Source organism: Anopheles ziemanni, chromosome 3, assembly GCF_943734765.1.
Source record: "Anopheles ziemanni chromosome 3, idAnoZiCoDA_A2_x.2, whole genome shotgun sequence".
Classification (NCBI taxonomy): Eukaryota; Metazoa; Arthropoda; class Insecta; order Diptera; family Culicidae; genus Anopheles; species Anopheles ziemanni.
The window spans coordinates 25488287-25505682 of NC_080706.1; the positions used below are offsets into that span (position 1 = coordinate 25488287).

Here is a 17396-nt window from a genome sequence, read left to right on the forward strand (position 1 = left end):
CTTCCTAGAACTGCGGGCTGTGAGGGACGGTGGAAAAAGGAAATGGAGATGGAAAGAAACCTTCCAGCACCAATCTTAATTGTATGTTAATTGATGCAGCTTCGGTGTCACGATTTAGATGTTGAGGAAGAACACGAAAAACGCAGCGTAGTGAGGGAAAGGGGAACGAAGGAGGGGATGAAAATTCTACCGGACCGTTCCGAAATGACACTTCAGAAAATGGTCAGTCGTAAGGGATCTCGATTCTTTGATTCGCTGGGAACCAAAGCCGAGCCCCTGGGATCGCGATCGATCGGCGTCCAATCCGAGGTCCGGTGGTTCTGGGGTGCGGTACAGCGTGTCGCGGGGGTGATCGAAATGTGTTAAGGTTACGTTCGACCGTGTGGCTGAACGGATGGGAGCCAGCTTTGCCAATAGGACGACAATAGGGTAGCCCCACTTTGCTTGCGAAACCCGATCACCCGAGCACCCACTCCATCGATCGGAGGACACCTTTACCGCCAATAGTTCCTTTTTTCTTCCTCTTTGCCGTTAGGCTACGATAAACGTTTGTGCTCGCGAGTGCTACAGGCCAATCAGTACTCTGTTAATTCCACCTCGGAGTAACCAAATCACATCAACCACATTTCCATTCTGCCCACTGCCTTTAGGGGGCGCAAACGCCAAACGGTGTCGGTATTTGCGGGCGCAGCTTCCGCTTCCCTCCGAGTGTTTAATTTGCCCCGACCGTTAACTGGCTGGCGCAGGTTGTCTGATGCAGGTTATAATTCTCCGATTCTCGCACCACCTGCCGGACCGACCATTCGTGTGGACAAACATTCGCCCGAATACCCGAAGTGGTGCAGTATGTTAGAACTGGGAGTGTTTATTATGCTTTTTTTTCTCAACAGCCTCACACCTATAATTTGCATGTTTGGTAGTGCGCCCCGAAAGAAGGGAAGTGATAATCGAACCCGAATCATGTCATACGAGATCTGATAGATAGAGGAGTTTCGGGGGTTTCATATTTCTGCAGAACAAACCTCATTCGCCGTGCGAAGCGAACGATCAAGATTAGGGCACGCGCCAGGAAAGCTTTTTACGTTCGATTAAAAAAAAATCTTAACAAGCTTCAAGGATACTCGGGTTTCCGTAAAACAATCCCCAAACGATCCCGTTCGGTGGCGCGTGGACGCGGTTATCGAACAAACATTCACTAGAAGTCACACGAAACCCGAAGAAAACATCCATCAAAAATTCCCCAGCACAAAGGGAACCTTGAAAAGGCTGCCAGGTATTACCTATAACCATAAGTGACTGTCGGTGTTTGCGAGATTCTAAATCAGTGGACATCGAAAAATTATGTTTGACCAACTGTTAGCAAACCCTTCTAATGGGTTGAGTAGATTTTGAGAAAAAGAAGTTTCTACACTGTATTTTACCTTTTAGGGAAACATGTGTCACATTTTTTTCAAATAAATGTAGCAAATTTTGTCGCACAAAATTTTAGCACAATCACATCTGCACTTTTCACCGTTAGTCGCTCAACAACTAATAAGATGCCCCATTTGATACGTCATCGAAATACACTACGGGCTCTAGCGAGCTCAAGCGTTATCTTTTTAATTGTCCCACTTCCTTTGCGTCTCGCTTCAGCGTCGGCAATTAGCATGTGGGGCTCCACGTTGTAACAGCTTCCTTCCACGCCAGTCTGTCGCATTTATCGTCCCCTACGTTAGTGTACATGATCCATATTCTCGATCACGATCGGTGCAGCCAGGCTGAGATGTTGTGGTGTTTCAGGTGTCCATAGTACACACAGCCATCGCTAAAAAAAATGAAGAAAACAGTTACGCCCGGAGGAGGTTGTAACAAGTGGTATTGTTTTTCCTCTTCATTGTTCAACATTCTAACGCCTCGGGAAAGACGTGCACATCGCGTAACCGTTCTTAAGGGTGCGCGCGGGCGCGAGAACACTCATGGCAGACATTGAAGACTTTGACTGACACATTCAATTCGAGTTGGTTCGTTTTCAAAGGCTTTCAAATAGAAACCGACCACCATCGGCAAGAAATTGAGTCGCACAGCTGATGTTTCCAAGCCAACTTGATCGCTTTCTACGGGAGGTAAGTCTCTCTTAGTAGGCTTTGGCGCTACTAATCGCCCCGCACGCTTCGATCGGCCGTTCTAAACAACCGGCGACTTCGAGCGGCTTCCAGAGTTCGCCGAAAGCGAGAGCATTTATGTTCGCACCACCATAGTAGACGCGCTTTTTTGGCACATGATCGAGCCGTACAGAGAACAACGTCCCTGCCGTGGTGGTAGTGGTGGAGCTTAGTGTACGCTAGAGTGTCAACGATCGACGGCATATAGCGTATGGTGTCGCGCGGTAGAGGGCAGGCAGGTTCGCGCACACGAGAGGCTGTTTCCTTTGTACGTGCGCTCGATCGACACACGGCACGTCCCCGGTTGCGGTTTGCCTGTGTGTGGTGCCGTACACAGTGCGCGAGTCTATTTAACTTGGCGTTCGCGCGAACCCACCGCTCAGTCAGTGTTTAGTAACGCTTCCTTCCAGTCGAAGTTCTTGGTGCCGATCGAGCAGAGCTCGGCCTATCGATATCGCGATAATCTCGTGCAGAAAGCTCGAAGCGAACGGTGCAGATACGCGGCGGGGCTCTTTTGAGAATGAGGTGCATGTAGAACCTGCCAGTGCAAACAGTGGACAATTGTCGGTCGTTGGTGTCGGATTGATTGGTGCTTGAAGACAGTTATCGGAACCTCCGTGCGCGTATCCTTGGGGCTTGCGTTACCGTTGTTCGTGATCTCGTTTGAGAGAAGCATTGCGCAGACGTTTTTGGCTTCTGATTTCGCTTGTGTCAATGTTACTTCCTACCGGGCTCGTGGGCTAGGCGTGCGGCAAACCATTCCCATTCGATCGCTGGTGCAACAAAGGATGAAACGGCACTACTACGTGCACAAAATGAACAGTCAGGAAAAATTGGGTGCCCCCACCGGCGATGGTGCGGACACGGCAGGAATCTACACCATCACCGTGCCACGGGTGGAGGTGACTTTTCCGACCGGCCCACCGGAGCGTACCGGTAAAGGCCCGGGGCATGCGTTCACCAGCCTTCTCCAGCGTCCACCGGGAGGCGGGATCGACTTTGGTACGGTCAACATTTACCAGACGGGCCGCGATGGTCCGCTCTCGAACGCGGCGGCAAAGGGAGGCCAACCGACCGGTGCCGTTCCGGCCTTCGATGATAAGAGTGATAACAGCAGCAATCTCGGGCTGGGGAATGCCAGCGACGAGGACAGTGATATCATTTCCGAGTACATCGGCCACTACGGCCGGTGGCAGTTTGGGTGGACGTTCGTGCTGTGTCTGTTCCAGATTCCGACCACGTTCCACATTTTCTGTCTAGTGTTTCAGGTGAGTGGCTCCCGTTTTTTGAAAGAAGGATTACACACACAAAATCTATGAGTGAAACTTCTCAAATTAACAAGTGAAAAGAAATATACCAACGTGATGGGAATAACGAGCAGTATTACGTTATTTTTGTTTTAGTAAAATGCTCTTTAAATTACCGAAAGTACTGGATGCTCCTAAAACATAGCTTTCTTAAACTATTTGAAATTCTTCACTTGAGGACTGTTTAATACAGTAGTAGTTTAAAGCAAACCCTTCTTTAGTACTTCTTAATTCGAAAATTGCTTTAGTAAACTGAATTCTTCTTGCTGAAGTTTAAAATCGTTCCGCCTCATAACAAAAACAACAAAATGCTACGACTTTGGACCAAATGGAACATTGTATTTTTAGATTTTCGTTTTACATTTGCAACTTGTAACTCTCATGTTGATGTTGATGATTAATGGTTTGGTTTAACTTTTTACTCGCCCTAAACTGTCTTCAGTACGAAAGGGGCTCTAACAAAATCAATCATTGGATATCCTAGGACAACTGTTTATTCGAAAACAACGTAGACACATTCCTAACGTGTCCTTGCAAGATGCAGCTGAAGGCTTTCTTTTCCTTCGCCATCAGGTTTCCTAACGCAACCGAACTTGTACCCTTTCGGGCGCAGGCGATTAAAGCCCTCCGGTCCTTAAGGCCCACTCCGGTTTTTTCCTTCGAATTCGACAAACGACAACAATTTTATGGTTCTCTTGGTTTACGAGTTTGTTCGGGCATTTTGTTGCCACTCAGTTCGGATACGAAAACGAGAGCAATAAAACGGGTGTCCCACACAGGCTGGTCGTATGATGATTGGACTATCCATGTTTAATCGCTTTAGATGATGCTCTTAAAATTCATAATCTTGTTTGTAGTTTCATCATTCGAATGAATTTCAAATAAGACGTATTTTGCATTTGCTTGTTCGGAGTTTAGATGGTACTCAATCAAAGATATAGATATTTATAGAGAAAGGTATAAGCCAATTTACCACTAGACAAGTGTTATTACGTAGTTTTTCTCTTGCGAATGATTCACAATCAGGATATGATGAACCACTTCGAAGGCTCTCGTGAAGAACTCCGAACCCTGAATGGGTTCGCATTAGAAACTCCATCTAAACGTCAAGTGCGAAGCAGGAGCTGGCGTCAAGTTCAGCGTGCAGGCGGCATAAAGAATGGCTTGATTGAATTCCAGAGGTCGCAATGCGCGATTCATTTCCGACCAAACACAACAAATTCCACCCCATCTCAATGCTGCTCGGTTTTCCGCACGGGTGCACTCCTTCGCGTGCCGACGCTCCGACGAGCGCCTAGGTTCGTCTCGGCGTCCGGTTGCATGCAAATTGCCAATCGACGGTGCAATTTTGCCATCCGTAATGCGATAAGTCCCGCCCCCCTCTTCCGCCCCACTCCTTCATACTTCACGCGCGCGCGAGGCTTCCGATGTTCGTTCTTGTTCGTCAGCGATGAAGAAGTTCCTTCCTTCCGGTGAAGCTTATAAATTTGTGGGCGTCTCATGCGAATCCGAGTACGAGCGAGATTTTTTTTATATATCTACAAGCACCCCTGAACCTGAGCGAATCGGATCCGAAACCCTGTCCGTCCTCAGCATCAAACATTGGCATTGACCCGGCATCCCCTGCTCGGTAGGTTGAACCAACCCGACCTGTTTAGTCCAGTTTCGGGTGTTTTGGAGAATGTAAATCTGCGTACCTACCTTCCAGCGACACCTTTCACTTTCGTTTTCCGTCCGTCTGCTCGGTTCCTAAACGGTTGCCCCCTGAGGCGTGAGTTCGTCGCAATCTCATGGTCTGACCCTCGCACTCCACGAGTGAAGAGGAGGCGGACGGGAACGCGTGGAACGCTTGTAAACAAACCTCGGAACCTGTTTGACGGTTTTGGCACGTTTCGGGCCACAAACTACCTTCCGGGGAGGCACAGGGGGGTTCCCGCACTGTGGGTCAATGTCGTTCAGTCCCCCTCCTTCCCTTCTCGGGGATGGAAGTTCGTCCGCTGGTCTTTTGGAAGACTCATCCACAGGTGAGCAAGTGTTGGAGACAATTGGGAGAAATGGGGAGGAAGGTCAAAATGTTCCTTCTCTATGATCCTCATGCTCATTTGTCGTTGATTTCTATGAAATATTTTTAAAACGCCTTCATCCATATCCATTAAAGTGCCACTAATGCACACACATGCTCTGTCTTGTAGCAACTCATATGGATGTGAATGTCTTCATTAGACTGTAGTGCTGCCGGGTATTTCGGCTTTGATCAATGGAATGTTTCGTATTCATGCATTTTGGGCACTTCGTAACGATGTCAAGGGTAAGGGAGACCGAAAGGATCACAAATGACATTTGATCGATAGACGCATAATTTATCATTTGTCATTAACCGAGAAGTTCGTTTTGTATTTTAATCCATCACCTTTTGTGGTTGATATCTATTGGTTCAATGCATAGGTTTTTTCTTCCTATAATTGTTATTCATCAAATAAATTCAACCACAAACATATTTGTTGACAATAATTCGTTCGACCTTGCCTTCAATTGTACGAAAGGAAGAAAAATTATATGTTTGGTACTTGCCTTCTGAATAACCCGCCCAAAATGAAGAAAAAACACACACGTCCCACTACTAGAATAAATTAAAGGTTCGTTGGCAATATGCACCAGAGTGTTATGTTTCTCCACCGTATGCCCAACCTTGGACCGAGCGAGTCACGAAAGCGAGAAACCAAACGGTTCCGATCAAGCATAAAACGATCGACCGATCCGCATCTCGATCGTCCACAGAATGAACCGAAACCTCTTGCTGAGGCCATTGACTTCGTAACATAATTCCCCGCGCCAGAACCGCGTCATCCAAATCGGACGGACTGGAGGACGGAGGACTGCTTTCGATTATCCTCGGTGTATTTTATGTGCACCCAGCGAGCATTGTGCACTTGTCGTGCATTTTTTTCCCTCCCTAGGTCACTCGCTTTGGTGCCGGTGAACAACATGGTCGATCAATTTTCGCCACCGAGTGATCATTTTTCGCGAAAGCGTAACGCCATTACTCGTTGTTTGCAATTGATTGACAAAATGTGTGGCTGGTTATTTGTCTGCCTGTTTGACCGTGAGAGTGGTAATACAATGATCAAATATTTGCTTACATTTGTATCTTCATTCCATTCCTTGTTCACTTGATCTTGTTGCAAGTCCATCTCTTCCTTTTAATGATACTCAAACAAATCAGATAAACGATGATTAATTATCATTTTATACGAGTATTTATCAGCCAATCAAACCCTTTCAATTCCTTTGCAGACTGATTGATTGTGTCAGCACTTCGAGAATCCACGTCGTAGTGAATAAATGAACAAGAAAGGTATATTTTCAAATGGCAAATTAATGCGACTCACTAGATCACTTTCGATTTCGATGACATCCAAGCCCGGAGCGAGGAAAGATAAAGCGTAACAAATGTTTCTTAAAATATTCACATATCCAGTTCATTGCGAGATATACTTCGTTAGCGTAAGCGGTTCGAGGTGACGCAAGATTTCCGGTTCATTTCACGCCGCACATTGCGAATGCAGCGCAATTTGAATTCTATTTTGTAACGGGCGCCACATGTCATGTTGTTTTATATTTAGAAAAAAGGGGGCCACAGGCTCGTGGCAAACCTATGCACTACAGTGTATAAAAATGTATTCGTTTTGACCCACGGTGGATGCATTCGTTATAAATTTGTACCACTTTAATTTCGTGTCCGTTCGACTTCCGGAAAACGGAACCGAATGAGCTGCGCGTGCCCCGAAGCGTTACTCCGTGTTGTCTGGGACGTGTTGTAAACGGAAAGAAAACAAAAATATAGCGATTACTTCAATTCGTCATCCATTTTGTGACCTAACCTTTTGGCGCGTGCCGTCCAAAATTTATAACCAGTGACCCGGCGGAGAGTGACAAAACATGTCAACTCGCATTTGACTAAGTGAACGAAGGTTTCACTAAAAACCCCCATGTTCAACGATCGCTCAACCTGAAGAAAACAGTGATTCGATGCGGCCTTTCGGTGATTGCTTGTTTTTCTCCTCCATCACCGACATCGTTTTTATGATCGGAATATAACTCTTTCCTTTGCCGGAAAGAGGAAGTGAAACAAATCTCACTCGATCGGTACAAAACAGCAGGAAAAACCACCGAAACAGCCGGCAATGGCCGAGACCTTGACACTTCGTGTGCCGCAGGTGATCGAACTCTTTGGTTGCGGCGTTGGAGCGTTACACGTTCGTAAATTTCATTGGCAAAGCACAAGCAGAGAGTGAGTAATATTTATCACTTTCAGAATGATCACTTTCTTGAATGATCGTCAACGAGTCAAAACAAACCTATCGTCGCTTCCATTGAGTCATTTAGTACGTAAATAGATGTGAACCATAAAAATAAAGCTCCTGCAAGTTTGTTTCGGATCAACTTTCCTTTCCGATGCTGTTTTACTCAACAACAAATGCGACAAAAAAAATGAAGTCAGTCGAACAGTCCGACTGTCCGAGTGATCTTCCGCTTCCAGCGCCTTCCCGCGCGCAAACCGGTTGACCTCCACGTGCGTACGCTCACGCGACAACTTCGGTTCTTTGCACGCGTGCCGCACATGAGTCAAAGACCGCTGCTCCGGCGAGACGCAACTGCTGCAGTCTGTCTCGAGCGGCAGGGTACACCGGGTAAACCCCCATTTCGGTACCGGCAACGGGATCCGACGGCGTCGACCCTGGCCCAGGGTGCCGGCTACGCCGGTAGCATTGAAAGGTTCAGTCCCATCGCTGCCCGTTTCCCACGGCCCGAGTACCCGGGAAACCGGAATCGGAAGCCCGAAGGTTTGAAGCCCTCGGACACCTGCAACAAAAGGACCGGATTCTTTGGCCCCTCTTTGGGATTATTATTTTTTGGCGGATTAAAAGCGTTAGGAGAACATGCAAAAGCACTCCACAGCCACGAGTGGTAACGCTTCAAAGGACCGCATTTAGATCCTCGCGCGGGATGACACACGTAACCCGCTGACCCGACGCTAACGATAAACCACCAGACCACCGACCGGGGTTTAGGAAAAACCGGACTAATGTACCATTAGTCGCTCGACTGGATTTTTCCGCCAACTGATGCAACTTCCTGGCAGAATTTCAAACGCATCAACGCCAGGTACTGCGCGTAACTCGCGAGCGATCGCGTTTTTAATCCTTCCGGAACGATCCAACGAAACCTACCCCTATGTAGGTGCTGGCTGCCTGGGTTGGTGGTTAGGTTGGGTGGCTTCTGAGTTAGAAAATATAAATATTCATTTGACCTGGCGGACGTTCATTACGCCATTTATCAGGAGACACCGTCTACGCAGCGTGGCGTAGAAGAGAAGTAAGTGAACAGCGCATTGATCTATTTCATTAGCTGCTTGTGAACGCAATAAAATTCGTTCGCCTTGGAATTTTAACGCCATTTTATTGGGTTCTACTTCGGAGCCCGACGAGGTGCAGCTTCATTGGGGAAGGTTCTAATTTTTACGATTCATAAGCAGCTGTGCGATCTACAGTTTGATGATTTCTTACATTCTTCCTTCAATTATATCGATTGCATCGGAAAAACAATGAATTGCACTTCTGGTAAGTGGGAAAAAGGAGACTACAAAACAAGAAGTATTACCTTCTCGGGCAGCAAACCACGTCGGAGAATGTTCTCATACGCACCAAGCAGGATCAACTTCTGACCTTGCAATTATTATCGCTCCTTAACGCTTGACACTCCTGTCTGGGCGCTCCTCGACCACCGATGTCTGCCGTCTGGAAGTCGGTAATAGCGTCGGGAGAGAAATCACTGTCGTATGCCCGAGTCGTGCACCCTAAGCGCCTAACCCGAACTCCTTCCGCAAAATGTCCTCAATCAATCAGAGCCTACCGCTTGACGAATGTATCTTTTAATCATTACCCACGCGACCCGGTATGTTGCTACTAATTGCCGGCATATCGATATGGTACCGCATTTTCTAGAACCAGGAAATCGAACCAGATCTTGGGAAGCGTCGCGTCACTTCCATTTCTTTCCGTGCCCGACCTCCCCGAAGGACACGCGCGTTGTAATGTTGTTGGTTGGTGGCACGGAGAGGGTGTATATTTTTAAATTTATTTGTAAACTCGTCAAGCACCAAGTGGGGTCACCTGCAGGCTGGTTGAGAATGGTTGCCGTACGGAAGATATGAAGTGGCCCTTCGTAGGTGAACTTCCTCAAACAAAACAATAAGAACTGGTTCACGGTTTTCTTTGGCGCAAACATAATGACAACTAAACGACTATCCAATTTATCGTTTATGGTAAGACGTGCGGAAAGGTTCTGGTTTTAGATCATCATTAAATCGATATCCTTCTTGAACGCACGTCGCAAGGAAAATCCACAAAGAATAGAACCGATCCGCAAACGTCGGCCCGCAGGCCTTCCCAAACGATCGGTGCGTCATTTAATCGCACCTTGCTGCTAAGCTCCTCAAGACCATAACAACGCGATGAACGATCGCAATTTATCCGGGGCACGTCTAGGCTGGGCGTTAGATAATAACACGGTGGCGCTATTTGGCCGTGGCATTGCGACATTGTGGTAGTAGTATTTTTTATTTTTCTTTCTTTCGTACACCATGGTCATGGTTCGGTTCGATTAAACCATCACCCCCATCCCCCGGTCCCGGCACTATCGTGATTGTGATCTCCTATGACTGTTGATGTTGGTGGCCTGGTGGTATCCCTTCCCTTGCAAATTCCGGGACGGTCAGCAGGAAGTGCGGCTGGTCAACCGTGACCTTGCGCGAAATCCAACCTACGCAGCCACATGCACCATATCTGGTGGTTAAAAACCAATAAAGATCGTTTATCTTGGAGTGTGACTTTGCGCCTTGTTCAAGCTAGAGTTTAGAGGCACTTCGATCGACTGGTAAATAACGCTTCATTGGCAAATTACACTCATTACGATGCGCTTCTTACCGAGGCCAGTTGTTTGATGTGGTATTGTGATAAAATTAAACAACCTTTTTAATCGGTTTTGGACACAAAGAAACATTTAGAGCAACGGCTCTCCGGTGTTCCATTTGTCGGTACAAAGGGCATGCACATAACGTCGCGCCATTGAAGGGAAGAAAAACACCTTGGATTGAAAATACCGCACATACGGAATCGCACATTGCATCCATGCATTAATGAAAACGGTACAAACCGCATTCGTGACCCCTAGCGAACTGCGACCTCGCCGGGAGTGAAGGAAAAAGGACACAGTGCACCGTCACACGCCACTTGTGTCACGTACGTTACAGTGCGTTACGCAGCAATCCCCAGAGAACCAGTTTCTCCATCTCCGGTGCTAATATGGGGCGCCTCCATCATTATAGGGCGCGATGTTTTCTTTCCTTCTTCATACATCGTTTACCGTCGACAGCTAATTAAACCGCATGTAAACAGTGTGCGTGCTTGTGTGTTTGTGTACCGGTGCATTATCGGTTGATTGATCAAAACGACACCGAAACCGCGTGGCGGAATGCTCGAGTCGATCGTGCGTCTTCGAGCGGCGAGGGAGAGAAATGGGCCCAAAATGAAGGGACGCGAGGTGGAATGAGTGGAAAATTAGCATAATTTGTAGCCATCCATCCGCCCCCACGCACGCACACATACACACGCAGGCACCGATTGCCGCGTCGCGGTTAGCGAACCTGCCGATGGCGCCGTCGATGTCGTATAAAAGTAGCTTACAACGGAAAGATGATGAATGTTCGTGCTCGTTTAACCCTAGAAGGTTTTATGTTGCTTCCAGCATACGCACCGTTATATTATTTCAAGTCATCCAAGTTTTGTCTCGGTAAAAAAATTCAAACAATTCAAATATATAACAGTTGTTACTTCCTTAATTTGTTTGAATTGTTACAAAAGAAACCTAAAAAAGGTAAATAGTTCATAGTTTCATCATAGTTTTTAAAAACTAAAGTTAACTAAATTTAAATTGATCTTACTTTTTAACAATAGTTACAACTGTTGAAATTGCAATGCTGTGTTTGTAAAAGAAACGAAAAATTTTGAAATTATTTGAACATATCAACACTAAAAGATGTTAAAATGCAGAATTTTGTTTTTGTTAGTTTTGATCGCAGACTTTATGGAAAGCTCTGTAATATATCTGGTATTTTGTATTGTACTACGGAGTTCACACCAATTACTTAATCGGACTTCACAAAACATAATAAAAGCAGTAATGAGGAATTATTTTAAACGTAGGTCAACATTGCGAGGTCTTTCTTGGAATAATTTAGAAGTATAAATTTGCGTTATCTGTTACGTTACTTCCCTTCAAGGGTTAATTGCAGCAATGTGACGAATGTAAATATGCTTTTCGTTGTGGTTGTGTACGACGATAAATGGTATGCCATTAAATTTCAATTATTGTGATAAGTTGAATCAACGGGGTTTCCATTTTCATGCTTGCAATCGGTGATGCTAGTTTTTGTGCTTTTATGAAACTAAAGGAATAGAAAAAACTGAAAATGAATAAAATACTTACATTAATTGATATTTTAGTACCACCCTCATCGAATACTGTTTTTTTCATCTTTATGTAGTTTTCATTTGTTGCTTTTTGCTCGTACAGACTGAAAGCAAATAAATCAAACTCATCGCTTACGCAGCATGTAATGAGGATCATTTCGAAACTCTGCGATTTGACAGCGTGACCTTCGTGCTCGAAAACCCCTCCGGCTCTCATCGTCAGTGTTTCAAACCCTTTTCCTTCCTCCATCTCTCCCGCAGGCCGCCACCCGCGACTTCTGGTGCGCCAGACCGGAACATCTGGCTGCCGTGCCGGTGGACGTCTGGCGGAACCTCACGCAACCCACCGGCCAGCAGTGCCGGGTCCACGCCGCCCCGTACGAGCACCTGACGCTGGACGGTTTCTTCGAGTACTTCCGGAACGTGGCACCGAACGCGACCAGCGACGGGCAGCTCGGTTGCGAGGCGTACGAGTACGACGATACCGTCTTTGGCCACACGCTCGTGGCCGAGTTCGGGCTGGTGTGCGACCGGGGCCACCTGATGAGCATCGTGGAGATGTGCTTCCTGGCCGGGGCCGCCCTCGGTAGCGTCGGCAGTGGTTGGATTTCGGACCAGTTCGGTCGCCGCCACACGCTGATGGGATTCGCCCTAATCCAGGGTCTGACCGGTAAGCGGGGAAACACCTTCACGTAAATCGGAAAAGACGGTCCTGCCGACGGTTGTACGTGTCTTTTTTCCAGGCGGGGAATCAAACGCAATTACACGCTCAATCTTCTCCACTAATTGTTGTGGTTCATAAATAGCAACCAACGCAGGAGGCGTTGCCGTGCCGAAAGCAATGTCACCCTTGTTAGCTACGGGATATGGTTTTACGATAATGAATAGGCAAATTTTGCATATGGCAATTCGTGGCTTGAGTAGAATAATTTTAGTCCCCGACGCGTACTGCGTGTCCAACCATTATCATAATCATCAAATTTCCTACCTCCACTTGTTTACCTTACGGAGATTGCCGACCGAAGATTATTTTGGTAAATTAAATTATGCACGTGTTTTGAATAACTTATGACGTAAATCGGCATAACGTTTCATACCAATCACGCAACTCAACGACAAGATCGCTTTCCGTGTCATAACCATGCGGTTTTCGATAGCCATCGAGAGCGACATATTTTGTCGTCTTTTTATTCTGTTCTCTATCAATTCATTTTTCGTCCGACTACATAAGGTATCCCACCACGTCGACCCACCATTTAATGAGCCGACTGTTATCGAGAAAACCATTTCCACCGTGAGCGCACGATTTGGCGACGCGTCGACCGCGGTTTCATCACGATGTCGTGGCAGAATGGAGCCATCTACATGGTCCAGGGTGTTGGTTGTTTGCTTTAAAAATTATTGTCTTTATAGCCGATTACACCTGCATTACACAGCTGCAGCTGGATGGCTTTATTCTCGGAAAACCGACCATTATAATCGATTTAACAACACGATTGTGGCATTGAGGTGCATCTTTAGAATGACACTGTTGGGCTATTAAAAGTCGCTTCATTTTATAGGCAATCTGTCAAACAGATATGTCGTTATTACCTGCGGTTTTAACCGATCGGTATGGTAATCAAATGCTTTGACACATTTGCCACCTCACATCTCAGACGATAAGCTAATGATTTGCAATTGATCTATGCGCCTTGCCCAAAGGGCATCGATAAGCCATATGAGAAAACTCCATTAATCTTACATTGATTTGAAAACGATAAAAGTACAATGTTGAGGTTAAGCCTTCAATTAAAAACCAGTCGGTGGGTAGAACCTTTTGAGTCGAGAGATAATCCCTTTCGGAGGGCAACCCAAAAAAACCTACTCACCCCGCGTGCGGAATTACTAACGAGAACTCACTCTGCAAGTCGCCAGTCGGCTGTCATTCACGTGCGCAAACAAACCTCATCAGTCATTCGCAGCCCGTACGTGCAGTTATGTCTTTACGAGCAATCGCCGTCGGAAAGCTGCCGTCATTAGCCACACGAACGGACGAGATGGTCAATACCTATCGGTCATCGGAGACCGGGACGGAATGGCACGTTCTTTCGTGTGGGCATTCTTGTGTGCACTGGTTTGAAAATCTCACCAAACTGACAAGGGGGCCATTTGCGAGGGGGGTGAGAATGTAGCTGTAGCCGTGAATATATGTAGATTAGCGAAAGCGAGCGTCATCTAGCAGCTAGGCGAAATTTTTAAGTAGAACCCATGAGTCATCTGAAAATGGTGACAGCATTTCGGTTTTGCCATCCACTCAAGGATGAAATGGAGCGCTTAGGAACCCATGGGGTCCCCGTGAGGAATAAAAACGTCGACCGGAAGTCCGGACTGACGTGAGTGGAACTTCGTTCAATCAATAATTCCTATCCGCCAGCCGCGCTTCCGGGAACGTCCGGCAGAAACGCAACCTCCAAATGGTTCCGCAGGCTCATTAAGTGCCATTAGTATCCGGAGAGGCAAAAAAATCCCCCTGATACGCGAGCAGCAACTGTGTGACAGAAGCAATTAACAAAAAGTAATATCCATAATCGTGTCTCCTTTTCTGCCTTCACCCAGGGATTGCGCTCGGATTCGTGACTTCGCTCGAGCTGTACATGGGACTGCGGGTGGTGATTGGGTTCGCGTCGATGTCGGTCGCCGTGGTCAGCTTCGTGCTGGTGGTGGAGCTGGTCAGCGGCCGGTACCGCACGATCATCGGCATCCTCAACATACTTCCGGTGGCCTTGGCCTACATCCTAGCCGCAGGGATCGCCTACGTCACCCGCGACTGGCGCACGATGCAGTTCGCCATCACGCTGCCCGGGTTGGCGCTCGTCACCGTGTGGTGCCGGTGCCCGGAATCACCGCGCTGGCTGCTGGCCAAGGGTCGCATCGACGAGCTGTGCCGGCTGCTGGAGCGGGCTGCGTCCACCAACGACCTGCAGCTGCCGGAGAACTACCGCAAGGCGCTGCTAGTGGAGGCCAACGGGGACGGGAGTTCCGAGCCGGAGGCGGCCGTTTCCGTCGGGGACGTGTTCCGGCGAAAGTTCATCCGCACCACGCTCGTCATGATCGTCGTGTGGTTCGGTATCATCCTGATCTATTTCGGCATCACGCTGCATCTCAGCAACCTCGGCGGTGACATCTATCTCAACACGGTAGGTGTCGTGCGTGTTGCATACCTTCCCGGCGCGTACGTGGAAAAACGTTCCACATAAAGAGCATCCCTTTTTCATGTTTTTCCACCTTTCCTTCTTCTTTGTACTCTCTCCCTTCTATCGCAACAGGTCATTGCCGGTTCGGTCGAATCGATTGCCATCTGTCTTAGCATCGTGGTCGTGCTGAAGCTGGGATTGCGCATTAATTTATTCCTCTACATGGTCGTGGCCGGGCTGTCCTGCATCGTGATGAACTTCGTGCCGGATGGCAACCTCTGGCTGATAATTACGCTGGCGATGATCGGTAAGCGGCACCACATCCTCGTCCCGGGTCACCCTGTTCCGTACCTCAAGAGTGGAAAGAGCAATTTTCCCCAGAACGACGTGGCTCTACGCTACCGTCCGATGAGTTGATTAATTAAAAACATGTGTTCCCGCACGTTGCACGCTGGCTGGACTTTCCCCCAGCTCCAGGAACGTGCCACAGTGTGTCCTTACTGAGCTCGTGCTTTAGTTTTAGCCTTGAAGCCAAATTTTCCAACTTTAGAAAATGTCGCCTACCGTGGGTAGCATGTTTTTGGCAAGTGTCTACCATCCTTGCTACCTTGAAGGATGATTATTCAATTAGTGTGGCGTACGCCGGCCACATCCGACGGGCACTGTTGAGCACGGTTGCATGGAAACAAGGCGCTGATTTATTCAAGTGTTATCAATTTCACCACTCGGTCCTCCGTCCGTCACGATTCGTAGCTGTACTCACTGCCTTCTTCTCTCTCCCTTTTTCCGTGCCTCATCTCGACTGGTTCCCATCGGTATCCAGTCAAGTGCTGTGTTGGAGCGTGTAATGCCATCATCCCGACGTTTACCGCCTACCAGTACCCGACCACGATGCGCAACCTTGGCGTCGGTGTGGGCAACTTTGCTGCCGGCGTGGCGCTCATCATCGTACCGTACCTTTGGCTGTTGGTGAGTAATTTTCTCCAACCCTGCGCGAAAGCGGAGAGCTGCTCGTAATTCAATTCGGGCCTGATTGTGCCCCGAGGAGCAGCACCGACTGACCAATGATTGACATGCAACAGTTGCCCAATTGTAACGCGGTCCGTTCTCGCACGCAGGAACACTACGATCAGTACCTACCGATGACGATCATGGGTGTGTTCAGCATCATCGGGGCCCTCTCGTTGGCCGTCCTGAAGGACAAACTCAGCCCGAAGTACCGTCAACGGAAGCAGGAAAAGTTGGCGTACAAAAATGCGGCCGCCAACGATGGCAATCCACACGCCGACGGTGACGGTTCGCGGAGGTAAGTGTTGGGCGCGTCACGCACGTAACGCCGTTAGCTGATGCATGCACGTGTTGTCTACATTTCAGGCGCATGGAACAGCACTTTGCACGCGAAACCGACGACGGAGGCTTCAGCAACATTGGCTTTGCCCAGAATGAAAGCATTTTTCTCTAAGAGGCTCCGGAGGAGGACAATTCCCCGCACATCCACACTCGGTGCTGGGTAGAATGGAGTAAAACAACGAAAAGTATATACAAAGACGAGTCTTCTAACCCTTGGCAAGAGGAACGGTAGTGTGGTAGGAAGAAACGGAATGGGAACAACTTCATCGAAAGAATTTAAAGCTAGCATTTAGCAATAGCACTATGATATTAGACACACTAATGTCGAACGTAGGATCTTAAGCTCCTCTGCAGCAAACAATGACAGTATTTCGAATGGGTCGGGATGCAATAACTAAAAAGGAAAATGTACGAACGAACAACACAGTATTGATGTGACCGTATTGTTTCGTAGTTTATAGTCGCGAAAACAAAGAAACATCGAAATCAAAATACGGCCACACGTAGACGAAAGTACACAACATGTGATAAAATAGTACTACTTATTGAATCGTGTTAACATTCCTACGGAGTTAAAAACCCATATGAGGATGAAACCAGATTTCATGGAGACGTATTTATTGCCAGCCAAGCAATACCGCAAACATAGCATATAGGATCGGGTCAGCAGGAAATGTATGGTAGTGTAAATTTTAAAAAATGTCAGTTTATGTTAACGTGCTTTAAGTGCTTTTGTTGTAGATGGTAAGAAAACTGATACATGTCACAAAGCCCTGATCTTCGGCATGAAGTGAGGAATGATTCAAGGACTGTATGTGAAAAGAAATTGGTTGAGTAAATAGATTTATGATTTATAACGTCCGATTAAAAAACCGCAAAGGTCGCGTA

At 47.4% G+C, this 17396-nt stretch overlaps 1 protein-coding gene across 2 annotated transcripts; it reads left to right on the top strand.

Moving 5' to 3' along the window:
* Window positions 1-2932: 2932 nt before the first annotated feature.
* On the top strand, window positions 2933-16655 carry LOC131287685 (organic cation transporter protein). Of its 2 annotated transcripts, none has more exons than XM_058316761.1 (7): window positions 2933-3412; window positions 12244-12652; window positions 14581-15161; window positions 15291-15465; window positions 15982-16127; window positions 16277-16464; window positions 16533-16655. In XM_058316761.1, the coding sequence occupies exons 1-7, from the start codon at window positions 2933-2935 to the stop codon at window positions 16618-16620; spliced, it is 2067 nt and encodes a 688-aa protein (XP_058172744.1). In that variant the 3' UTR covers window positions 16621-16655. The 2 variants fall into 2 exon arrangements, with proteins under 2 accessions (XP_058172744.1, XP_058172745.1); XM_058316762.1 differs by having other exon boundaries at window positions 16277-16398; window positions 16470-16620.
* Window positions 16656-17396: the final 741 nt, after the last annotated feature.